The sequence below is a fragment of the Elgaria multicarinata genome, chromosome 10 (assembly GCF_023053635.1).
Source record: "Elgaria multicarinata webbii isolate HBS135686 ecotype San Diego chromosome 10, rElgMul1.1.pri, whole genome shotgun sequence".
Lineage (NCBI taxonomy): Eukaryota > Metazoa > Chordata > Lepidosauria > Squamata > Anguidae > Elgaria > Elgaria multicarinata.
Genome location: NC_086180.1, coordinates 12,319,454 through 12,346,430, shown reverse-complemented (window position 1 = coordinate 12,346,430; position 26,977 = coordinate 12,319,454). Strand labels below are relative to the sequence as shown.

General features: G+C 43.9%; 1 protein-coding gene across 1 annotated transcript; it reads left to right on the top strand.

Annotated features, from left to right (window-relative positions):
* The first annotated feature begins 1,310 nt into the window (after positions 1 to 1,310).
* On the top strand, positions 1,311 to 26,677 carry DCK (deoxycytidine kinase). The gene is made up of 7 exons (XM_063135210.1): positions 1,311 to 1,424; positions 6,636 to 6,751; positions 9,143 to 9,336; positions 10,396 to 10,543; positions 15,513 to 15,628; positions 16,975 to 17,074; positions 24,620 to 26,677. Exons 1-7 carry the CDS (start codon positions 1,355 to 1,357, stop codon positions 24,644 to 24,646), a joined length of 771 nt encoding a protein of 256 aa, XP_062991280.1. The 5' UTR covers positions 1,311 to 1,354; the 3' UTR covers positions 24,647 to 26,677.
* Positions 26,678 to 26,977: the final 300 nt, after the last annotated feature.

Sequence of the window (26,977 nt, the reverse complement as noted above, 5' to 3'; positions counted from 1 at the left end):
TTGAGATCTCCCCATATTTGTGGTCATTCATCTGAGGTCCTTCTGTCAAATGAGGTGTGGTGACTAGGAAGAGGGTCTTTTCAGTGTTGGCAACCTGATTATGGAAAGCCTTTCCCAGACAGGCTTGCCTGGTGCCAGTGTTGTATTTTTGGTGCCAGATGAAGAGCTTATATATTTTATTGTGTTTTTTCAATCATAATGTTTAATAATAAAAACATCTGTAAATACTACATTTTAATTTTTTTTAAGACTGGTAAAATTTCCCGTGGTGAGCTTTCTATACTGATTTTGTCATCTGCTGCTGGTTTATGCTGTATTAGATTTTATGGGGTTAATAATTTGATCTGTGTATTCTATTGCTTTTAACTTTTATAGTAAGCCACCCATGGAATTTCTTGTTATTGGTGGCTTATAAATGCCATCAATAAAGAAGGATTTGAGGATGAAATGCCTTTGAACACATATCTTGAGGGAATTCTTGACAATGCTGTCCATAACTAGGCCAGGCTACCTGTTCAACATGAGTTGCACAAAGAAGAGTATTTAGTTTCTTCCATCATTCACAGTGGCTGTAAATTCTCTTAGGGCACAATCCTATGCATGTTTAGACTGGGGGTGGCGGGGTGGGAAGACCTACAACTCCCAGCATCTTTTAGAAAAATACAGCAAGAATACGGAGCACAGCCCCTTTTTCTTTGCCTTCTGATTTTACAATCTTCTCTGTACAATCTTCTCTGTTTTCTGGTGGAGAGACTGAATTTTGGCCTAGCAGTGTGGTCCGTTGTCACAGCAACCATTTCACTGCCCACCCACGCCAATCCATCTACTCGGAACTCGACCACGTTCCCTTTCCGCCCCATCCGTTGCTCGGCCTGTGTTTAACCTTCCCTTTTTCACAGAAGCCGGCGTCGGCGTTCTCTGAGGTGAGTGTGCTCGATTCTGATCCCCGCCCGCTACAAAAAATGCGACGGTTCGCGCTTCGCCGAATATTTTCTGACCCAATCGGGCATCTGTAGAGAGGGGGCGGGGGGGGGCGGGAGAAAGGGAACCACAGCAATAATCGTAACCAAATCTTGAAAGACCAGACCGGGAAGGAGCCCGCGTGGGTGGGGCCTTCGGGCTGACGTCACCGCGCGGCTTGGCCAACCCCGAGCGACCTCGCGCCAAATTCGAACGCTGGGGATTGGCGCGCGCGCACACACGCTCGCTCGCACAGCTGCCACAGCCCGGCTCGACCTTGAGGAGGTTCGCGTGAAAGAAGGCAGAAGCGGTCCCGCTTTTTTCGTTTCTTTTTGTCCTTCCAGGCCCACCGTTCTTCCCAGGTCCTTCCCCGGTTACCGGCCCGGCAGTCGCCATGGCAACCCCGCCTAAACGGAGCCGGGCCGAGAACAGCATCAAAAAGATCGCCATCGAAGGCAATATCGGTAAGGAAAGGCCGGGGGATGTTCGTTGTCTTGGGCTCCAGTCTCTTCTCGGTGGGAAGGAACTTCTTTCGGAGAGTGAGGTCGGTGTGGTCGCTAAAGCCGTAGTCTTTATTCCCCATCTCCCGGAGTCGAGTTCCTGGGCTTTTTCCTATTTGCGCGGCAGGCAGAAATTCAACAGGTAAAGTCTCCCCTTCCCCCGGTGTGGATGAGTTTCCTTTCTAATGGATCACATGATAAGAGGTGTACAAATTATGCCTGGTGTGTGGATGAGGAGACATTTCTCTCTCTCTCTCAAATAATACTAGAACCCATAGAGCTGAATGGTGGGAGATTCAGGACAGGTAAAAGAAAAGGCTTCTTCACACAGCGCATAGTTATACTATGGAACTGACTACCACAAGATGTAGTGATGGTGACCAATTTGGATGGCTTTAAAAGTAGAGTGACCATATGAGAGAAGGAGGACAGGGCTCCTGTATCTTTAGCAGTTATGCAGAAAAGGGAATTTCAGCAGGTGTCATAGTTATTATGCACCTGGTGAAATGCCCTCTTCATCACAACAGTTTGTATGCCCTCTTTGGTATCTGGTCACGCCAGGCAGGGCTCCTGCAGCTTTAACTCTGGTGATGAAGAGGGAATTTCATCAGGTGCTGCATGCATACAAATGACACCTGCTGAAATTCCCTTTTCTACACAATTGTTAAAGATACAGGAGCCCTGTCCTCCTTCTCTCATATGGTCACCCTATTTAAAAGAGAGTTGGATAAATTCATGGAGGAGAAGGCTATGAATGGCTAGTAGTCCTGATGGTTCTATGGTACCTTCAGTATCAGAGGTGGTATGCCTATGTACCCCAGTTGTTGGGGAACATGGGTGGGAGGGGGCTGTTGCATTTGAGTTCTGCTTGTGCACTTTCTACAGGCAGCCAGTTGAGTTGGCCACTGTGAACTGAATGCTGGACTAGATGGACCCTTGGTCTGATCCAGTATGGCTCTTCTTATGTTCTTATCATAAAAAGCATTTTTATTTTAAGAAATTTAGTTGTCTTTTCAGGTATATAACCTCTCACAACGGCTTACAGTTTTTCATTGAAAAACATATTTCATTTTACATATAACAATTTACATATAACAGCATATATCAATTTTCATTTCAGTGTTAAAGAGTCTTGTGTCACCTTAATGACGAACACATTTATTCTGGCATAAGCTTTTATGGATATAGGACACAATGGCCACAGAAAGTCATGCCAGTATGGATTTTAAGATGCAAGAAGACATTTTGTTGTTTTTGCTGTAATAGACTAACATGGGTTGTCTCTGGAAATTATTTAAACTTTGAACACTTTTAAGCAGAGGAACTTCAGGTAAACCTAAGAAACTAAATAAGCTAAGAAGTCAAACTAAATGTATTTTTGACGGTGTGTGCATGGGGGCAGGCAGGCTCATACACATAGAGTCAAGCAATAAATAAATAAAAAATCCCTCCCTGCAGTTATAATTTCATCATTTCTACAGCACAAAAGAGTCCTAGCTGGGAAATAAAGGTGCAGATGCTTTTCAGATTGTTACAGGTGGCATAAATGGTAGAGCATTAATCCGTGGTGTGTAACTTAAACTGGAATGAATCAGTGAAGAGGATGGTCGGGTTTGGAGGTCACTTTAAGCAATAGTGACTTAATAAACTATGCATAATAGCTTATTATGAAAATAAGCTACTGTTCCACACAACCTGAAGGAGCAGGTTCGTAGCTTGGGGTTCTCCTAGAACCATCTTTGTCACTTGAGGCACAGGTGGCCTCGGTGGCACGGAGTGCCTTCTACCAACTTCGGTTGGTGGCCCAGCTACGCCCCTATCTGGACAGGGATAACCTAGCTTCAGTTGTCCATACTTTGGTAACTTCCAAATTAGATTACTGCCACGCCCTCTACATGGGGCAGCCTTTGAAGACGGTCCGGAAACTGCAGCTTGTGCAAAATGCGGCGGCCAGATTGATAGCTGGAACAGGAAGATTTGAGCATATAACACCGATTCTGGCCCGCTTGCATTGGCTGCCTATATGTTTCCGAGCCCAATTCAAGGTGCTGGTTTTAACCTATAAAGCCCTACATGGCTTGGGACCACAATACCTGATGGAACGCCTCTCCCGACATGAACCTACCCGTATACTGCGCTCAACATCTAAGGTCCTCCTCCGAGTGCCTACTCCGAGGGAAGCTCGGAGGATGGCAACAAGGGAGAGGGCCTTCTCAGTGGTGACCCCCCGACTGTGGAATGATCTTCCCGATAAGGCTCGCCTGGCGCCAACGTTGTTATCTTTTTGGCGCCAGGTCAAGACCTTTCTCTTCTCCCAGGCATTTTAACAGCATTTTAACAGCATTTAATAATGTTAAGAGAGCTTCGGATGGGGGGCGGTATATAAATGTAATAAATAAATAAATAAATAAATAAATAAATCAGACAAATAAGCTACTCTACATAGTTTTTTAAGCTAATGTGCATAATCTGAGTGATCTCCCACTCCTGCCCCACTGCAATTTTCCTGTCCAAACAGTGGTGCTGTTTTACCCATTGATAACATCATTGCAGCTGCCTGCACAATATCCCAATAAAAGGGGAGAGGTTAATTCAGCACTTCCAGCGGCATCCCTACAAGCAGGTGGTGGCTCTAAAGTGCTGGAAGTGTGCAGGTTTGGAACCAAGCTTCAAACACAGCATACCCTAGTCAGGAGGCATCCGATGGAGCATCAAAACCCTACACGATTACATACAAAGGGGTGAAAACCCTGGGTGCACCAAAAAGGGGGTGGCACAAATAAACCTTTGGAAGTTTGCAGTTACTTGACAAAATCTCACACAGAGATGGCTCTCATAGGGAGGTACCCGATGCAGCCTCAAAACCCGGCAACTCCTACAGTTGCGCATTTACCCCCATAGATGTTGCAGGAATAGAGACTTTAAAGAGTTCCCAATTGTGCATTTACCCCCATAAAGACGACTGAAATAGCCTGTGTAAGCTGTTTCCATTATACAGAAAACAGCCGCAAGGATCGGAGCAGCAGTCTGAATTGCTCTTGCCACACAACTCTGTAGGTGACCAAAATAACCCATGATGTCCGACAGATGGCATGATAACTGATGGTGGGTTAAAGAACCCCACTGCAGACCGTGGGTTATCAGAGATTTATTTTGGGCAAATAAGCCACCGTGGATTAAAAAAAAAATTCCTGACAGACGACAGGATAACCCACGATAGGTTAAATAAACCACCTTGGCTTATTTAACCCATCATGGGCCATTGTGTCATCCGAACCCAGTTAATGTAACAAAGGAGAAACAAGGTGAAATGAAACAGAAAAACTTAAATGGACCGCAGAATTGACTAGAAAAGAGGATATAGCTAAGAGAGAAAAATGGGATGGGTCCATCTCCAGACAAAGTATGTTTGTTTGTTTGTTTCTTTGGGCTATGGTGGGACTAAATTTGTGTGAACATGCTTAAATGCATAAGACTGGATTGCATGTAATAATAGGCACATATTTACAAGTCAATTAAGCTCAGTAAAACTCATTCTGAGTAAGCATGAATAGGCTCAGCCTTCTAGCTTGAAATCAAATATTGCAATACTATCACTGAAATGAAGTGCCACATTATTTTATTTTATCTCGTACACCGCTCCGAAATTTTGAATGGGGAGCAGTATATATAAATACTGTAAATAAATAAAATCTATATAAATAAAAATGTAAATGTTCGTTCGAAACAGACGTTATATCTCCAAAAGTTCTTCACTGATTGCTTTGAAATTTTGACACAACGTTGCATTCGAATACGCGAGCGTTGTTATGTAACTATGTTCTATATGGGGTCAAAGGTTTGTCTTAAAATCGAAGAAATAGGCCTCCTCAAAACCAGTCCTGCTGATCATTGTGACATCGCCAACCAGTAGGCCAATCCACTGCCTCTGCCTCCTCTCCTATTTGCATGTTCTCTCTTATTTGCTCTTATAGGTCATTGTGACATCGCCAACCAGTAGGCCAATCCACTGCCTCTGCCTTCTCTCCTATTTGCATGTTCTCTCCTATTTGCTCTTATAGGTCATTGTGACATCGCCAACCAGTAGGCCAATCCACTGCCTCTGCCTTCTCTCCTATTTGCATGTTCTCTCACAATTGGCTGAGTGAATATAGATGTCACACCTGTGACAGTTACACGTTCTGAAGAAAGGTAACTGCCAGGAGTTTCCACTAACCTCACCGTAAAAGCATCCTTTTTTAAAAACCAAACAGTAGGCCAATCCACTGCCTCCTCTCCTATTTGCATGTTCTCTCCTATTTGCTCTTATAGGTCATAGAAGCAACAATCTTGACAGGACCTTTCAAAGGTGAAGATGTCCTCATTCCTCGCATTCCTATGATTCCAACAGATATGCCATTTCAATTTAAGAGATTGCAATTCCCAATTCGATTGGCGTTTGCAATCACCATCAACAAAGCTCAGGGCCAATCTTTAGAATTGTGCGGTTTAGATCTAGACACAGATTGCTTCTCACATGGACAATTATATGTTGCGTGTTCTAGAGTCGGCAAACCAGACAATCTCTATATCTACACAGAAAATGGAACAACTAAAAATATTGTATATCCACAAGCATTGTGAAATTAAACATATTAGAAACATCCGCTTTGTCTTTTCTTTCTTTTCAATTTAACCAGACTGAGCCACAGCAACGCGTGGCAGGGTACAGCTAGTAAATAATAATTAAAGACTTGATTTTGCATACATTAAGGGACATTTCTGAAATTGTTCTTAAGACTTTTGCATTCTCAGGATACATATTTTTGATACTATGTGGTAAATACAATGTATTTAATTTATGCAAATATGCGTAGATTTAATTTGCACAGTTAAACTCCAAATACTTGGGGGAGAAGTAGCACAGAAAAGTTTAATGGGACCCTGTTAGTATTATTATCAACAACTTTGGGAATTTTCCATTGAAAAACGGAGCTGTATTTTGTACGATGAGCCATGTTTTCTTGGGGCAGTTTCCAATGCTGCCGTGGTGGTACTGGAAATGAACAGTAGTTGCAATCAAATTCACACTTCCAGAATGGGGCAAATCAGCAGAGCTTGTGGAATTTGGGCTAGTTTATGGGGTTGACAGCATGCCAGAATCTTGTTTGGTAAGCATAGCTTTTCTTCACACAGCTGCGGGGAAGTCTACCTTTGTGAATATTCTCAAACAAGCCAGAGAGGAATGGGAAGTTGTTCCAGAGCCAGTAGCAAGATGGTGCAACGTTCAGAATTGCCAAGATGATTGTGAGGTACGTGGAAACATTTTACACGATTGGGGCACGGAACAGATTTCTGGAGATGCAAATGGTGAGGTGAAGTAAAAGAGATTCAACTGCCACATTTTAAACTAAATAAGTTGTTATGACCAATCTTTTTAGACTCAATGCCTGGTATCCCAGGGGCTTTGGCTGCTTATAAATCTGTGCAGTTCTAGATTGAAAATGAAACAATTCTGCTCTTCTTAGCCCATGACAAAAAATATAAATGCAGAAGTAGATCTGCAAAAATAAGTACAGAAAGGAAGTTACTTTGTGCAAGAATGCTTTATTTGAATATGCCTGATATAATTTTTGTGTCCTAGTTGTAGAATATCTCTCTTCACTAAAATTCTACATAAACCTATGCAGGTAAAACAACAACATTTGATATTGCGTTCAAGAGTGCTTAAAATTCATATTCTTTTCCTGTCATGCCCAATTTCAAGTGGAAATAAAGATCCACTTTAAACCAACTTCTCCATTTTATGGCAGTGTGACAGGCCTGCTCTCTAGTGGTCAAAGTCATGGATTTTAAAAGACTTCTCACTATTGAAAGACTTCTCACTATTGAAGCTTTTAAATCCCTACTAACATTTCAGGATTGGAACTTTTATCCTGCTCTGCAATACACACTGACTCTTCACGGTTGTCAAAAAATAGTTACCTATAATATTAATCTTTGAGCTGTTTTGAAAAAGTGGTTTATAAATGTCTTTATTATTAAATACATGTATTCTGTGGTAATGATTTTGTGTATAACTTATGCTATTTGCATCTGCTAGCCAGGTTGCAAATGGGTACCGTACCCATCTGTTCAAGTTACAGAATTTCTAATGCTAGCAGAAATCTTGTAAAATAAGGAGCTAAAACATAACTTATTCAGATGGGGCAAGTAAGAGTTCTGTTTCCAAGTGTCAAAATTGGATTCTTTTCCTTTTTCATGTGTAAGGAATGATGCCAACTGCATTTGGACATCAGTAACAGCTGTTATTGAATTACCCCATACTTAACATATGGCAGGTGCATATCTGACTCAACTTTAAATATATTTGTTTAAAGGATGGAACAAAATGCTTCAAGAGTTTGGTGATCTCTCTTCTGCTAGATTACTGTCCACTTGAATGAAATATCTTGAAGGCTGACATGCTTAAACCCATGAAGCAGAGACTTTTCCACTTGTGCGGAATCCCTGGAATTCAACTGCTTTTATTTAAATCTTACATTCTTGTGATTTACATAGCACATGGTTAAATTATGGAATTCACTACCACAAGATGTAGTATCGGCTGCCAATTTGGATGGCTTTAAAAGGAGGTTGGATAAATTCCTGGAGGAGAAGGCTATCAATGGCTACTAGCCCTGATGGCTATGCGCTACCTCCTGTATCCCAGGCAGTAAGCATGTGTGCACCAGTTGCTGGGGAACATGGGTGGGAGGGTGCTGTTGCACCATGTCCTGCTTTGTTGGTTGACAGCTGGTTGGCCACTGTGAACAGAGTGCTGGACTAGATCTAGATGGACCCCTGGTCTGATCCAGTATGGCTCTTATGTTCTTTCTGATAATAGCAAGTTTCCCCCCTGTTTGATTTTAGCAATCATGTACCTAATTTCAACTTCTCTTCCTTCTGTTTTGTGAGTTTAATGTTGGAGAAGAGTACTTACTCTTTGTTCTGAATCCTTTGTTTATATTATACTTTAATATTTATTACTGTTACATCTCGCCTTGCCTCTAAGAAGCTCAAGGTAGCATACATGTTTCTCCCCTCCTGGTTTACGTTCAGTAGGTTAGGCTGGGTGAGTGACTGGTTCAAGATTACCCAGTGAGCTTCATGGCTGAGTGGGGATTTGAACCCAGTTCTCTCCACAATCGTATTGAAATAGAGCTCTCTCCATCCTAGCCTGGGTCTATGCCCAGTTAGAAAACATCTTTCTTCCTAGGAAACAACTTTCTGTGGTAGTTGACTGTGTCCAGTGTGTGGGGAGCACAGTATAGTCTTTTCAGGAATTATAGAAAACCCTGCAGAGTTCTACTCCCACATGGCTTCAGGGAATTTGAGTTTCTTGTAATACAGAAAGTTACCTCTGAGCATAACAGTCAGTACTTAGTCTACAGTGCCTTACTCCTGAATTTCTATGAGGTTCTCACAGGCAAGGTGGGAGTGAGATGAATAGTAACTACCCAGTACTGTCTTCATGGTTTCATTACCCTCAACATCATGGTGTGTTTGGCAGACTTTAAAATGTAGATGAAGAGATAGAACTGATGGGAAGTTTTGCCTTTTAGAGCAGAGTGATCTTGAAATTTTTACTAGCAGCTTTTTAAAAAAAATAAAAATAAAAGTATCACTAAGTGGGTGTCTTGCTTGTTTTGTTTCTGAAACAGGAGCTGACATCCTCACAAAAGAGTGGTGGCAACTTACTCCAGATGATGTATGAGAAGCCAGAGAGATGGTCCTTCACTTTCCAGGCCTACGCCTGTCTGAGCAGAATCCGGGCTCAACTCAAATCTCTTGACGGGAAACTCAAAGAAGCTGAAAACCCTGTAGTCTTCTTTGAGAGATCTGTTTACAGTGACAGGTATGGATTTTTCTTGCTGATTTTTTTTTGTTGCCCTTTCATAATTGTGGTGTTGACAATTGCCTTATTCCTAATTCCTACAATCATATAGACAGAGTGAGTCAAGCTGAATCTAGTTTTTAATTTGTAGTGTTTATGAGAGAGAAACTGTAGTATAACATATATCAGTTTAATCCATCACTTGCAGTCCATACAAGAGCAAAGATGGCCACCACCTTGGACCTAGGATACTCCCTGGCCAAGACCGCATCCCTACCATCATGATGTCATTTCCCCTTCTCCCAATAGTTTAGGTCCAGAGAGTTCATACACACATCGTAATCAAGAAGGGTGCCTGCAAGGATAGAGCAGAGGCACGCTGCTTCTTTGCAGGCACCCCTCCCATTGAGAAATAAGTCATAGAATCATAGAATAGTAGAGTTGGAATGGGCCTTTAGGGACATCAAGTTCAACCCCCTGCTCAATGCAGGATTCCACCCAAAAGCATCCTTGACAGATGGCTGTCCAGCTGCCTCTTGAAGGCCTCTAGCGTGGGAGAGCCCACAACCTCCCTAGGTAACTAGTTCCATTGTCGTACTGCTCTACCAGTCAGGATGTTTTTCCTGATGTCCAGCCGGAATCTGGCTTCCTGTAACTTGAGCCCGTTATTCCGTGTCCTGCACTCTGGAGTAATCGAGAAGAGATCCTGGCCCTCCTCTGTGTGTCAACCTTTCAAGTATTTAAGTCTCCCCAGGTCTTCTAGAAGTTACTTGTGACACATGTCCTGAGGAACATTATTCCATAACTGTGGAGCAACAAACACACACAGGCTCTCTCCCGAATTTCCCATCTCCCTCCACCTCTTCTAATAGTGGTAGTTCACAAACGTTAATGTTGGTAAGCACATTACTTACTTATTCTTATAATCCACTCTTCTTCACAAACTATATGCAAGGCAATTTACAGTTCAACAGGCGTTAATCTGTTAAATTATGTTACCACCCCTAATAATCAGTTCTTTATTACCAATCGGAAAAGTTATAGGATAATGCTGAGCTTGCATCCCTCTTTTTGGTGTAGATACATTTTTGCATCTAATTTATACGAGTCTGACTGTATGAACGAAACGGAGTGGACCATTTACCAAGACTGGCACAACTGGATGAATCAGCAGTTTGGATCAAGACTTGAATTAGATGGCATTATTTATCTCCGAGCTACTCCTGAGGTAAGAAATGAAACGTTACGGCAGTATTGGACTCTAGGGCAGGCGTAGGCAGACTTCAGGCTTCTGAGGTCCACCCTTTTTTTGTTTTTGTTTTATGAATCTTGAGATTCACCGAATGGTGCAAAATGGTAGCTCGGGGTGGACACTTACCTATTGCACTGCTTGAGGCATATGCTAGTGTGACCTGCGTTTTCAAGTACAAATCTACGTATGAGTTACTGCAGATCAGATATTCTAATAGCCTAATTTAGAAAGGAGGGTGCCTTTCTGTTGCTATCATTAAAGTGTAGACACCCTTGCTGAACTACTGCAGATCATCCAGTGATCTGTCAGTAGATCCTATTCTACCCTCTGCTGACCCCTGCACTAGGGCTTATTAACTTGCAGAATTCATAGAATCATAGAACAGCAGAGTTGGAAGGGGCCTACAAGGCCATCGAGTCCAACCCCCTGCTCAGTGCAGGAATCCACCCTAAAACATCCCTGACAGATGGTTGTCCAGCTGCCTTTTGAATGACTCTAGTGTGGGAGAGGCCACAACCTCCCTAGGTAACTGATTCCATTGTCGTACTGCTCTAACAGTCAGGAAGTTTTTCCTGATGTCCAGCTGGAATCTGGCTTCCTTTAACTTGAGCCCATTATTCCGTGTCCTGCACACTGGGATGATCGAGAAGAGATCCTGGCCCTCCTCTGTTTGACAACCTTATAAATATTTGAAGAGTGCTATCATGTCTCCCCTCAATCTTCTCTTCTTCGGGCTAAACATGCCCAGTTCTTTCAGTCTCTCTTCATAGGGCTTTGTTTCCAGACCCCTGATCATCCTGGTTGCCCTCCTCTGAACATGCTCCAGTTTGTCTTGATTCCTTTGTTCTACCGATAGATTTCTGAAAGAAGTGTGTGTATGTGTGTGAGAGAGAGAGAAACACATTTTTTAGTGCCCCTGATATCACAGCACTGTTATATGCATTCTACACATCTGTGAATGCTTTTCTACCATGTATTGCATTCCAGTTCAGATAGCTAGGAAGAGAAAAGTGCAGCTTATTCTTGTAGGTAAAGCACTTGCCGTCCATTATTTCGCTCAGAGTAGAGGTGTTGAAATACTGAAATGTGGTGTAGTGGCTAAAGTGTTGGACTGGGTCTGGTGAGATCCAGGTTCTAGTCCCCACTCAGCCATGGAAGTCCACTGGGTGACTTTGGGTCAGTCACAGACTCTCTCAGCCCAACCTACCTCTCAGGGTTGTTGTTGTGAGGATAAAATGGAGAGGAGGATTATGTACACCGCTTTGGGTTCCTTAGAGGTAAATAGGCGGGGTATAAATGCAATAATAAATAAATAAATTGGGATTAAGCTGGAGTTGATTCACTGAAGGGAGTCGAATTGCTTCAGAGTAAGAGGCTTGACCTGGTTATTGTTATTGAAGAACTTAATTTGGGAGACACCCAATTTCTGTTGAGCACCAACTCCCAAGTATATGCAATTCCACCCTCCCATTGAACCTAGGAGTTATGGGGACAATTAAGGGAGCATCCCAATCCTGACTCATAAGGCTTGTAAAAACCTTTGTACCTCTGATGCTTCTAAAAGTGATATATATATATATATATATATATATATATAGAGAGAGAGAGAGAGAGAGAGAGAGAGAGAGAGGGGGGGGGGGGCACAAGATTATATCACCCCTTTGGTGAATTCATTTGTATTTCAGGTCTGCTGAAGTCTTCCCTTCCTGTCAGATCTTACCATCTTATCATTCCAACCATTCTGTGACGTAGGTTAGGCTGATCGATAGCAATTCAGCAAATTTGATGGCTGGGAGGCCTCAGGTGAGGGGAGATTTTAAACAACGTCTCCTGGTCCAGCTCCACCCGCTCTTCGTTTATTCAATAGAATTAGATTTATATCTAATTCCCCACAACTTTCTCAAGGGCTCACAGAATTAAAACTTCTACCTTACCACATAGGCTCTTTGATCACTTGCCTTCTTTAGGAGGCAACTTTGGAAAGAGAGAACTAGAGTTTAGTTTTAACCTTAGATTTGAGCAATGTACCTGTGTATTAGAATATCACTGCAAGATGTCATTGCAGTATGCATTTGAACTTGAGGTTTTTCTTACTTTATCATAATTGGGTCAAGATAAGTAACTTGTTTAGTTGGCATGATCAGCAAGAAGAAACTGCAAGGGGGAGGGGAAATAGAGATAAATAATCTGAGCGCTATCGCCTCTTGCTCATTTGTATGTGCAGGATTAAGATGTCTAATCTTTACATCCTGGAAAGGAGCACACTGAGTGTGTGTTGGCTTAGGGCTGTGTCTTGCCTTCTGCACGTGTCTCTCTGTACCTGTGTGACTAAGAATTATTTTGTGACTGTTGTGCCTCGAGTAATGGATGAGATCTTTGAAAGATCTTTCTTCTTATTATTATTATTATTTATTTATATAGCACCATCAATGTACATGGTGCTGTACAGATTATATACAGTAAATAGCAAGACCCTGCCGCATAGGCTTACAATCTAATAAAGTTGCAGTAAACAATAAGGAGGGAAAGAGAATGCAAACAGGCACAGGGAAGTGTAAACAGGCACCGGGTAGGGTGAAGCTAACAGTATAGAGTCAGAACAAACTCAATATTTAAAAGCTATAGGGAGAAGAAAAGTTTTTAGCTGAGTTTTAAAAGCTGTGATTGAGTTGGTAGTTCTCAAGTGTTCTGGAAGAGCGTTCCAGGCGTAAGGGGCAGCAGAAGAAAAAGGACGAAGCTGAGTAAGGGAAGTGGAGGTCCTTGGGCAGGCGAGAAGCATGGCATCAGAGGAGCGGAGAGCATGAGCGGGGCAATAGTGTGAGATGAGAGAGGAGAGATAGGCAGGAGCTAGACAGTGAAAAGCTTTGAAGGTCAACAGGAGAAGTTTATATTGGATTCTGGAGTGAATTGGGAGCCAATGAAGAGATTTCAGAAGTGGAGTGACATGGTCAGAGTGGCGAGCCAAGAAAATGATCTTAGCGGCAGAGTGATGGACAGAGACCAGTGGATTGATGTGAGATGAAGGAAGGCCAGAGAGAAGAAGGTTGCAGTAGTCCAACTGAGAGATAACCAGTGCGTGAACGAGAGTCTTGGCAGAAGAGACAGACAAAAATGATCGAATCCTGGCAATATTATACAGGAAGAAACGACAGGATTTAGCTACTGCTTCGATATGAGGAATAAAGGAGAGCGAGGAATCAAATATAAAGCCAAGACTACGAGCTTCCTTGATCGGAGATCAAGATCTTGAGCTGATTACTGCTGTGTTATCAGTGGGCTGGAAAAATTCCACAGGACTTCATATTTCAGTACTAGTGCCTTCCAGTATGGCTTCTCCTGGCTGGATGAAGAGATTGGAGGGCTCTAGCTTGCAGTCTGCACTAGATAAGCACTGGAAAAACAACTAGAGAATGACATCAGCAATGTCGCTGTTCTTGTTTTGGGCTGATGTTCTGACACGAGTGCTCCCTCCCAATTGGATTGTGCAGGTCCAGTTTAGTAAATTATTTCCTGCAACTTGGAGAGTTGGAACGTTTACTTATTGCAATGGTGGGCATCCACAAAATCATTGGACCTGTGAATCCTCTTATTCTACATCTCTTAGCAGATTTGCTATCCAGCCTGCACAGCCCAAACATGAAATGTTGAAAAAATTATTATTATTATTATTATTATTATTATTATTATTATTATTAGTATCCCGCCTTTTGCCCAATACTGGGCCTCAAGGCGGTCTTACAAAGTTTAAAACTTACATTGTAAAACCTAGGAAAAGAAATGTAAAAAAAGAAGAAATGTTTAAAATACACAACAAAATTACAAGTCATTAACATAGATGGAGGACCAAATTACTCTCCAAAGGCCTGCTGTAACAAACAAGTTTTTGCCTGCTTCTGAAAGCCCATCAAGGAGGGAGCCAGTCTAGCTTCCCCGGGAAGAGAGTTCCAAAGCCCTGGAGCAGCCACCGAGGAGGCCCTCTCCCGTGTTCCCACTAAGCACGCCCGTGAAGATGGTGGGACTGAAAGAAGGGCTTCTCCAGAAGATCTTAAAGCACAGGCAGGCTCATAAGGGAGAATACAGTCTTTCAAATAAACTGGACCCGAGCCATATATGTTGAAATTTTCAACATAAATTTTGTGAGTGACTGTGTGACAAAGGATTGCTTTGACTTGTTTGCTGTGAGCGATGCAGAAGAGCCGGTGGGTGCAGTGATTAGTGTCAGGTTACAACGGAGGAACCTGAACTCAAATCACCACTCAGTCATGAAGCTCACTGGTTGACTTTGGGCTAATCATTATCCCTCAGACTAACCTACCTCACATTTTGTTTGTTTGTTGATGAAACGGGTGGGAAAGAACCAAATACAACCCCCTGAGCTTCTTGGAGGAAGGAGATAAAGATCTAAGAAGTTTTGGAAAGAGTGCTGTTGTATATAGTGTTCATGGCACGCTTTACAATGCGAAGACCGCATTTTAGAAAACGTTTCAGACACAATCCTAGACATGTCTACTTAGAAGTAAGCTTCAATAAGTTCATGAGGTTTTCTTCCAGGTAAGTGGCTAGCAGATTGCAACCTTGAGGTAATGGATGATGCACCAGAGTCCTGTGGCACAGTACTGCAGCATCAGTTTTCTTGGGTCTCTGTCAGCAGAAGTGGTATTTTATTGTGTTTTTGCCTTTCATACTACAAAAAGCTAAGTAAAAACACTACTCTTTAAGGTGCCACGAGAATCCGTGTTGACATTGGGCAGTATCCAATAGTAGTCCTACTTAGATTAGGCCCATTCACTTCAATGGGTCTACTCTGGGTAGGAGTACCATTGGATACCGCCCTTTGTCTGCAACAGGCTAACATGTTTTTTCTTTCCTTTATGGGTAATTAAGACTCTGCTTCAATTCCATTTTGGTCTGAGAATTTTACATCTGCCTTGTCTTCTATTTTTAGAAATGCTTGAATAGGATTTATGTGCGTGGAAGGGATGAAGAACAAGGCATCCCCATAGAATATCTGGAAAAGCTTCATTATAAACATGAAAGCTGGCTCCAGCACAGGACGTTACGGTAATTCTCCCCCCGTGGTCTGTTTCCAGTGAACGTGCCTGTCAGTGTTCTAATGAACTTTCTGATAAGGCACAAATCTCTTAAGTGAACCAGCAAGCTTCTGTCTGGCTTTACTGTAACAGATGTCATTGGGCCCTTAAGTATCCACATTTTAAATGGCTGGTGACTTTAACTGCTATAGGCCTAAATACTATAGCTTGCAAAAGAAGGACCGAGGGGACAGGAGCAGGCAGAAGTAACATCGGGGCCTGCTCCTGCTGGACTCTTCCCCCCACAGGGCAAACTGCCATCTTGGCCCTGTGGGGAAGAAGAAGGACCGAGGGGACAGGAGCAGGCAGAAGTAATATCGGGGCCTGCTCCTGTTGGACTCTCCCCCCCCCCCCCACAGGGCAAACTGCCATCTTGGCCCTGTGGGGAAGAAGAAGGACCGAGGGGACAGGAGCAGGCAGAAGTAACATCGGGGCCTGCTCCTGCTGGACTCTTCCCGCCCCCCCACAGGGCAAACTGCCATCTTGGCCCTGTGGGGAAGAAGAAGGACCGAGGGGACAGGAGCAGGCAGAAGTAACATCGGGGCCTGCTCCTGCTGGACTCTTCCCGCCCCCCCACAGGGCAAACTGCCATCTTGGCCCTGTGGGGAAGAAGAAGGACCGAGGGGACAGGAGCAGGCAGAAGTAACATCGGGGCCTGCTCCTGCTGGACTCTTCCCGCCCCCCCACAGGGCAAACTGCCATCTTGGCCCTGTGTGGAAGAAGAAGGACCGAGGGGACAGGAGCAGGCAGAAGTAACATCGGGGCCTGCTCCTGCTGGACTCTCTCTCTCTCTCTCTCTCTCTCTCTCCTCCCTCCCTCCTTGACTCCTTTTCCTTGTGTGTCGCCTGAGGACAGGGACTGTCTTTTTTGCTAAGTGTAAGCCGCTCCGAGAGCCTTTTTTGGCTGAGGAGCGGGGTATAAGTATGATAAATAAATAAATAAATAAATTTTCAGCACTGTGCTGGATTTTCAGAACTCTTTTAATCTATCGATTAAACAGTTAAGACACTGGAGTTTGCTAAGTACTTGTCATTTCTAAAAATAACATGTAGATTTCAAATGTAGTTTAGAAGCTCTCTTATGAATATTTAAGACCCTAACTAATATGGCAATAAGGAATTCCAGCTTGGGCAACTCTTACTGTTAGAAATCCAAACAGGTAAGATTGCAGTCCTAGGCACACAGTAGGCCTTCCTTCATAGGGCTCAAGAGCTCGCTATGTAAATCTCAAGAGCTCGCTATGTTTTTGTAATAAATAGCCTTTTACCCTCTCCGTGTCTCCAATTTTCCAGTTCAAATATGCAGTTTTCTTTACAGAACGGATTTTGAATATCTGCAAGAGGTACCTATTCTAACACTGGATGTAAATGAAGACTTCAAAGGCAAAAAAGACAGGCATGAAAATATGATTGAAAAGGTAATCCTTGCCAGAAAATAGTAACTTTTATCTTCTCAGGTACCATGTTTAACACTTAAGAATCCTGTGTGTGCTTGACTATGTCTATGGAACTCTTATATCTTCTCTATTCACTTAATTGGAAACAGCGGCTCCACATATAGCTTCGGCTATTGGGCGGTATAAAAATGTAATAAATAAATAAATAAATATACCAAAAAGTGTACATATTGAGTGATCCCCGTCCATCCAAGTAAATGGAGAAGCCCTTGCAAGAACAGAAACTCTGTTGGATAGAGCAGAATGGTGCATTTCAGCACAGTCAGGCACATACATTATTCCAGTCCCATCATGCAGTTCACTTGCAAGAACCAAACTACATACAGAGGCCTACATACAGAGCAGGTATCTGAAAGCTTCTGGCCTTGTTCTCTCGCTACTATAGAGGATGTTTTTCTATAGTACAGTAAGTGTTTAACAGGTCTGCTCTTCTTTATAGTTCTAGAGCAGAGGTGTTGAATCTCTTTCAACCTGAGAGCTAAATTAAATTTGAGAGGAGCTCTCGGGGGGGGGGAGGCATTCCAGTGGTGAGCGGGGCTGAAGGCAAAAGGGGTGGGACCAAAACTACCAACGTATTTTAGCTTCAAGCTCTTTCTACCTTAGGAGAAGCATTTCAACCTTTTAGAAGGGGGGGGGGAAATGTGCAAACTCCAGGGAACCACCAATACGCATTTGGGGGAAGGGAGTGTGGCCAGGGAAGGGGACGTGGGGGGGGGGTCTGTATTGGGACCCCAGGCCTGAGGTTCAACAGCCCTGTCCCAGAATGTGCCCTTTCTCACTGCTTAAGCATGCAATAGGGACCTGGTTTCTTGTTAGGGGGACTCTTGTTTTTCAGATTTGAAGTAAATACAAGCAGCAGTGAACACTCAGCTGTTTTACTCCCCGGTCCTTTTTATAGGTGTAAGAATGCAGTTCAGTCTTGTTCACATTTTAAAGACACTGCTATGAACCATGTTAATAAATAGGGATTCTTCTTCGTGGTCTCTGTGCATCACACTATGGGCTCTGCGCTTGCGCCGAGCCTGTGCCTCGGAAAGGTTTGTAGCTGAGAAAAAACGTTATTTAGGCGGGAACCCCTCCCCCACCATCCATTGCGCATGTCCCGCGCGTTCCCGCCTTACCCTCAGTTCCTTTGCGACCGCCTTACCTAGCGCCTCGTCGAAAGGTTCCTCCTCGCTTCTTCTTGCAGTAGCTGAGTTTTTTTCTTCCATTCTCCATTCTTTCTTACTTAATTCTTCTCCAATCTCCTCGCACCCTTTTTTCCTCCTAAAAAAAAAAAAAAAAAAAGTTAAAAAGTTATTCTCTTTTCTATCCTACTACTAACTTCTACTTTGTATGGCCCTTAAGGCCCCTTTTCAAAAATGCGTCCGTTGTAGCAGTAAGCTACCAGCAGCAGACGGGCACTCTCTTTGTCTCCTTTGTCTTGGAGAAACGCACATAGTAGAAACTTGCCACCACTGCCAGGCTTTTTCTAAGCAAACTAGACGCCACCGCTCAGACCGCTTAAAAGCACAACTTTGGAAACAAACTCTCCAACCCGTAAACATGGCGTCCCCTACGACCTCGATACCGAAAGCTTCGACATCGACCGGCACATCGATACCGACAACAATTCCACCGCCACCTTCGACTTCGCGAACTCTTACGGTATCGACAGCAAAGAAACTCTCCAAGAAAGCAAAGAAAGCCAAATCCCCACCAGAGCCTCACCCAAAGAAACAAAAGAAATCATCACAATCACGCAGACTGGTAGCCGTGTCTCAATTACCACCAACGGCAGAGAGTTCAAACCTGGCCAAACGCCCGACCATTGAACTTCTCTCTACCACGTCTGAAGGCGAGATAAGGGAACCTCTGTCCCCGGCAGAACCCTCTCCGCCATCTCCTGTCTCTCAACAGGACACTCGAGCAGAGGCAATACCGCCTTCTCGACACCATGGGCACCAACGTTCACCAACTCGACATCCCTCTAACAGAGAACCACCTCGCTCAGATGACCTCGTACCCGTACAGCGGAACCATGACTGGTACTATCATGATCGATACTCTCCTAGATCGACATCTCACCAACACTCCCCGCCACATTACAGGGAGCATTACAACCGGTATTACCGTGCACCGCACCGCAGCCGATCCAGATCCCCTCACGATTGGGATAGATACTCCGATTGCTACTACACACACCGGGACTACTCTCCCCACTATAGGAGAGAAAGATACCGTGATCCATACCCGGATACACACCATCAACAACGCTACATTCAAGAAGTAGAACAGGAGGCACAACTTCCCCCTGTTCCGCCACGCTCAACCTCGCTATTGGTTTCCTCCCAACGGCTTCCTCTGCTTCCGGCGACTACAACATCAAGACCCATACTTCAACCTCCTATTGAGGACTACGACTCCGATGCCTCCTCAGCATCCACTTCCCCCCCGTCGATGCCATCACCAGACGACGCAGTGGGAACCAAAGACCACCCATCTCCATCAGAAGAAATGGGGTCTTTCGCTGAACAAATCCTCCACATTGCTACAGCATTAGGAGTCGACGCTCAACAGCAACAAGAACAAATTCAGGACCCATTCTTCGATGCAATATACCCGGAATCAGCAACCCCAGTGGAGATTCCTTTCTCACCCATCTTACTTCAAACAATAAAGCAAACCTGGACCTCGCCTTCAACAATGACTCCTACATCACGTAAGTTAGAGTCTATGTATAAAGTCCAAACCAAAGATGTGGAATTTTTATTCTCCCATCCAAAACCAAACTCTATCATTGTGGAATCCTCCCACTCTAGATCCCAAAAGACACATACTGCCCCAGTAGACAAGGAGGGACGACGCTTAGATTTCATGGGACGCCGCGCTTACTCAGCAGCAGCTCTTGGTCTCAGAGTTACCAACTACCAAGCATTGATGTCCCGCTATCAACTATTCTTGTGGGATAAAATCGGATCGCTTTGCGATTACTTACCTGAAGACCAACGAGAACTCGCCCGCGCATTCCATGCCCAAGCGTCCCGATTATCTAAACTCCAGACCAACTCCACTCGACACCAGGCAGACTGTTACTCTAAACTAATGACTGGCTCTATTGCTTTACGCCGCCACGCCTGGCTTCGTTCAGCCACTCTTACTCCAGAGACTCGCTCCCGCATCGAAGATCTCCCCTTCGATGCCGAGGGACTCTTCAACTCCAAAACCGATGAACAACTTGATACTGTTCAAAAAGCACGTAACACCGCAAAAAGAATGGGCTTAACCCCTTCTCAACAGCAACACCAGCCTCAAAGACCAAGACGCTGGCTTCGACCTCAACAACAATACACCCAAAGACCTACCTTTGACAAACTACCAAGGTCTCAACCTTCTCAACAGTTTCAAAGGAAACCAGCCAACTCATCATCCAAATTCCGTACCCAAAAGAAAACGGATACCTTCACCAAACGTCGCCTTTGACGCCATGCCTACCCAATCTCGCAACTTCCAAGATCGCCTTGCCTCTTACTTCCACACATGGGAAAACATTACTTCAGATTCATGGGTCTTAAACATCATCCTTACAGGATACCGCATAGAATTCGACTCCATCCCACCAATCGGCATCGTAAAACGCACCACTCCATCACAACCACTGTTAGAAGAGACCCGCACTCTACTACACAAAGGTGCAATCGAAAAAGTCCCTCACCACCTTCGCGCAAACGGATTCTTTTCTCGGTACTTCACAGTACCCAAAAGGGATGGGGGTCTTCGACCCATTTTGGATTTAAGAGGCATCAACAAATTCATTCGTCCCAAGAAATTCAAAATGATCACCCTGCAATCCATCCTCCCACTTCTAAGAAAAACCGCTTGGTTTGCAGTAATAGACCTCAAAGATGCATACTTTCATATTGCCATCAACAAATCCTTCCGCCACTTTCTACGTTTCAGCATAGGAGACAACGTCTACCAATTTCGGGTGCTCCCGTTCGGCCTATCGACAGCCCCGAGAGTTTTTACCAAATGCATGGCCGTAGTATGTGCACACCTCCGTCTACAAGGCATCGAGGTATACCCTTACCTCGACGATTGGTTGATCGTATCGGACTCCAAAACCGACCTCCACAACAGCATATCATACACTCTCACCCTCCTCAACAACCTGGGTCTCTGTATCAACCAAGAAAAGTCGGTTCTACAACCAACCCAATCGGTACAGTTCATAGGAGCCTATCTCCACGCACCTACAGCCAGAGCATATCTCCCTCGAGACCGAGCGCGCCTCCTCACGCACAAAGCACTTCAAGTGATGTCCGCTCCACGCTCCTCTGCCCATGCCATTCAACAACTTTTAGGCCACATGGCTTCCACTGTAGCCGTAGTCGAATGGGCCAGATTCCATATGAGACCACTACAACTATGGTTCATTCTTCACTACAACAAAGACTGCAATGCAAGACGTGTATTTCTCACCGTCCCTCACGACATCGTTCGCTCCCTACGCTGGTGGACCATCATAAACCACCTCCTAAAGGGCATTCCTTTCCAGCAGCCACCGCCTTCGAGAGTCCTCACAACCGATGCCTCCACCATAGGTTGGGGAGCCCACTGCGGCAATCTTCAAATCCAAGGCCGCTGGTCCTCACAAGACTCAAAACAACACATCAATTTCCTCGAACTTCAAGCCGTCAAAAAGGCCTTACTGGCCTTCGAGAACCATCTATCTCACCAACATGTTCAGATTGTTACAGACAACACTACAGTTCTCTGGCATATCAACAAGGAAGGAGGCACTCGCTCTCCCAACCTCGTCAACCTCACTCTCCGCCTCCTCGAATGGACGATCCCTCGAGGTATTCGCCTTACCGCTCTTCATATCGCAGGATCAAACAACGACCTGGCAGACACATTAAGCCGTCAGTTCCATCTCCAACACGAATGGAATCTCGCACAACCTGTATTAAACACCCTCTTTCGCACCTGGGGCCAACCTTCCATCGACCTCTTTGCCTCAGAGGAAAACAGCGTATGCCCTGCATACTGCTCCAGAGCAGGAATAGGTACCAATTCTATGGGAGACGCCTTTCTCCACACCTGGCAAGGCACCCTCTTCTATATATTTCCGCCATTTCCACTACTCCACAAAGTAGTCACCAAGATCATCCTAGACAACACAGACTGCATCCTCATCGCCCCTCGTTGGCCCAGACAAGCCTGGTTCTCTCTTCTCCTCAAAGCAGCGAGGGGAATATTCTACCCTCTACCACCAACAACAGACCTGCTGTCATGCAACAGAGGCCTCATCCATCACCCGGATATACAGACCCTCCATCTAACAGCATGGAGAATCCACCCTTAGAGACTACTATACCCTCAACAAATTTTTCACCGCAAATAAGGACCATCCTATCTGCAGCCATAAAGCCATCAACCACAAAGTCATACCAAAGGAAATGGGACTACTTTACCCAATTCGCACAACGCAACTCTTTTCAACCAAACACCTGCTCTATTCAACACATCCTAGGCTTCTTACATCACCTATACGACAAAGGTCTAAAATATACTTCTATCAGAGTATACCTAGCGGCTCTCTCCACATTCAGAGGAGAAATTAACAACAAGACTCTTTTCTCTACACCCATAATAAAACGGTTCATGAAGGGGCTAAAGAACCTCATTCCACCCATCAAACCAATAACTCCAAGTTGGAGCCTCTCTGTAGTCCTCAATATACTCACTGCAAAACCTTTCGAACCTCTTGCAACAGCTCCTTTACATCTCTTAACATGGAAAACAGCCTTTCTAACAGCAATATCATCTGGAAGACGGGCTAGCGAACTCTGTGCCTTGCGCATCGACCCTCCCTTCACTATCTTTCACAAAGATAAAGTGGTTCTCCGACCAGATCTAACCTTCCTTCCCAAGGTGGTTACTGATTTCCACATTAATCAGCCTATAGTGTTACCCACCTTTTTTCCTTCTCCATCTTCGGATTTAGAAAGGAGACTTCACTGTTTAGACGTACGTCGCGCCCTGGCATTTTACAAAGAAAGGACACAACAATTTAGAAAATCACAGAGACTCTTTATTTGTTATGGTGGAAAAGAGAAAGGTCAAAATGTCTCCATACAATGCTTCTCAGCTTGGATAACACATGCCATCAAGCTTGCATACCAATTATCTAAGCTCGAGCTCCCACATGGGGTCAAAGCTCATTCCACTCGAAGCCTAGCCACATCCACAGCATTCGCCAAGGGAATCCCTCTAATCGACATCTGCAAGGCTGCTACATGGTCACGACCACTGACCTTTGCCAGACATTACAACGTTGATACCAGGTCTCGCAATGACTCTTCTTTCGGCAGAGCAGTCCTCTCAGCAGTTCTACAATGACACCGACCCTCCACCGGTAAGTCATAGCTTGGTACTCGCCCATAGTGTGATGCACAGAGACCACGAAGAAGAAGAACAGGTTGCTTACCTGTAACCATGGTTCTTCGAGTGGTCATCTGTGCAGTCACACAACCCACCCACCATCCCCTCTTCGGTGTCTCTGATGCAGAAGAGGCCTGCCTTTCTCTCGGTTCATAACATGTCGCAAAGGAACTGAGGGTAAGGCGGGAACGCGCGGGACATGCGCAATGGATGGTGGGGGAGGGGTTCCCGCCTAAATAACGTTTTTTCTCAGCTACAAACCTTTCCGAGGCACAGGCTCGGCGCAAGCGCAGAGCCCATAGTGTGACTGCACAGATGACCACTAGAAGAACCATGGTTACAGGTAAGCAACCTGTTCTTTTGTGTCATCTTTGGGCCAGCGATCAGAACTTCACTAAAGTTCCTTTGTATGTAGGCACACAGCACATCTTTATATTTCTTGTTAAAAGTTGTGTTTCTTTAGTACCTTGGGCTATTGTTCACATTGTTTCATTTCTTTTTCATTTTTAATGGGCCAACTGGGAATCCCCTGGGAGTCCTTGATGCTCTGTATTGCTGAAGCTTGACGGCTGTGGATCTCATTAGTCCATTGAGTGAGAGACCACTGGGAAACCCCATCTAAAAATGGGATACAAGTAGAATTTTAGTGGGAAAATCCACTAAAAATCATGTTCATTATAATTTTTTTAAAAAATAAAAATGTGGCAAGTTTTATGCTGTAGTTTTTTCCCCTACTAGTAGCCAGAATTAATTTCCTGGGTCACCATATTTATGGATCTTTGGCTTCAAGCAAGCAATGCTGAACTCTGGTTCACCCCACTATATTTGACAAAGGCCAGCTTTCCCCAACCTGGTGCCCTCCAATTGTATTGAACTGCAACTCCCATCATTTCCATACTGGCTGGGAATGGTGGGAACTAGAGTTTAACATATCTGGAGGATAACAGGTTGGGGAAGGCAGATCTATGCATTCTTCATTGTGTTCTGGTGGAGAGTTTTCCTAGAACTTGATATTTAGAAAACTTGGTGTGTGTTTTTTACTTTGTCCGCAAAGGTATACTTGTGCTTTTGTCTTTGCAGGTGAAAGAATTTTTGAGCACGTTGTAGCCCTTCCAAAAAGCATACTGAATCTGAGCATTCCCTGTTTTCACATCACTTAATTTGTATCACCAATTCAGCTTTCGCTTAAGGTCTCCGAGGACAAGGTCCAACTTGCTGCATTGTTGAGTTTTGCAATGGACTCGTTTTATAATATTTATCTTGTGTTAAGATTTCTTAGGTGAACTGTTTGTTGAGAACGTAAGGTCATCTTGTATTACAAAACAGAGCTCAAGGGTTTCAGTGAAATGCTTTGCATTCTTTTCATAGCATCGTTGAAATAGTTCAAGTAAAACCGTTGGCTTCTCTGGAACTGATTTTGTAACTCTCGGGTGGTATCTTGTGCCCCCTTCATATAACCCCAGTAGATTGAAATACTTGTATATTCCTAGTGCTGTGGACCAGGGAGGCAGTTCCTGGCACTATGTCCAGTTCCTGCATTTTGTCCAAAGCAGTCCAGTAACATTTTTAAAAATACTTTTGTAAATAAGCAAAAACAAAAAAGCCGTTGTAGATGGATGTGTACTTGACCAGAATTTTTTAAGGCAATGTTTACCCAGTTTTCTAAGATTTTGCTTTTGCCTGCTTTTTTACCATAACATACCTATTGTTTGTAAGCATTCACCTTTATTTCTTCAATGTGATGAAATATTTTAAATTAGCCGTACACTATGGTTGCTCCTGAGCCATGATGGCTATTCAGCTCACTGAGCTGAAAATGTAGCCTAGACGTGCAGTCTGCTTTTTTTCCTTTACTGTAAAGCGAACGCGACATACAGAAAATGATAGGTGCAAGAATGTGCCAGATAGGATTCCCTACCATTATCCCAAATGTTTTAAATGAAAGATTTCTTATGGGGAGCCATTTGATGACTCCTGCATTATTAGAAGCTCCAGAATTGTCCCTGATTTGTTAATTTGTTAATTTGTTAATTTCCAATTGTCATGAAATCTGCTTTAGATTGGTCCAGTATGAAATCTGGTGACACTGAACTTGTGATGTGCAAAATCGGCAGTCAAGAAAGAAAGTGGTAGTTGGGCCGAGATTGTTTGGAGAACAATTGTACATGTAACACATCCATTCTCCTGCTCCTGGATTTCTACCTTGCTTTATTTAATTTTATTTATCACTGAATTTTTCTCTTAAGCCTAGAGTTGATCTGAGGCTTTTTTTAAAAAAAAAAATGTTCCCTTTCCTGTTGAGGCTGTTCGAGGCAAGGGGATAATGGGGAGGCTTGTTCTCATACCAGTCTTTCACCTACTAATTGTGGGGACATCTTAATTTTGCATCCCCATGAGAACCTCTGGAGTAACCATGAGTTAAATTACTCCTTTTACAACTGATTTTTTAAAAAACTTACAAAGCACCACATTGACCTGGTTTGTACATAACACTTAACCCATGGTTAATCCACTGTTTGTTGCCCTACCCAGGGCTTGTTTGGGAGATGATCAAACAAGCCACAGTTCGTTTTTTCAGTCCCTGGGTTGGTTGGTTTCCTCCTTGTTCACTTGGTCCTGCCTGTATCCAAAATGCTTTTTCAGCATTATAATATTGGCATATATAGTGGCTAGGTTTTTTAAAACACTCTTGCCCACCGCCTCTGTAGCCTAGTGAAACAACTCAAGAAAACCCATGGTTCTGGATTCGCATGCAATGCCAACCATGATTTAAACAACCCAGAGTTTATAATCCAACTACAAACCATGGGCTCTCTTTCTGTATTCTACATGGTTAACAAACCATGGTTTGTTAGCACAGCTGGGTTCCCACCTCACAACAGAATTCAACAACTCATGGGTTAAATAAGCCATAGGTTAGTGTTATGAATGAATCAAATCAATGTGTGGTTTTCTTTGAATAGATAATATACTTTATTGTGGTGTCTTATTTGTCTAGATATAGTAGGCCTCGTCAAAACCTTTAGCATCCAAAGATTCTATGATGTTAGTGCTGATCATGTTGGCTTTTGTTGTGATTTTGTTGGCTGAAATAAATATAGAAGTGTCTGCACCGTTTCAGTCATTTGTCACAATCCTGCGTTTTACTTTCATTCTAAAATGCCAAGATTTCAGACCTAAATTCTTTCAAATATCCAGACATTGGGGCTACTCTGCACTCTCAGCTCCAGAATACATTCCATGTTTAGATCTCTGTGAACTCTGCTGGCACAGGCCTGCCTAGAATGAAGAAGGCTGGGGCCAGACCAGCAGTTTTACTTGCTGTAATGTCACTCTGCTTCTGCATGAATTGCAGCTGCTGTCTGCATAAATAACCTCATCCAGTAACAGCTCCTCATCCACCTCCTCCCCAACCCCATAAACATTCTTTGCATTCAC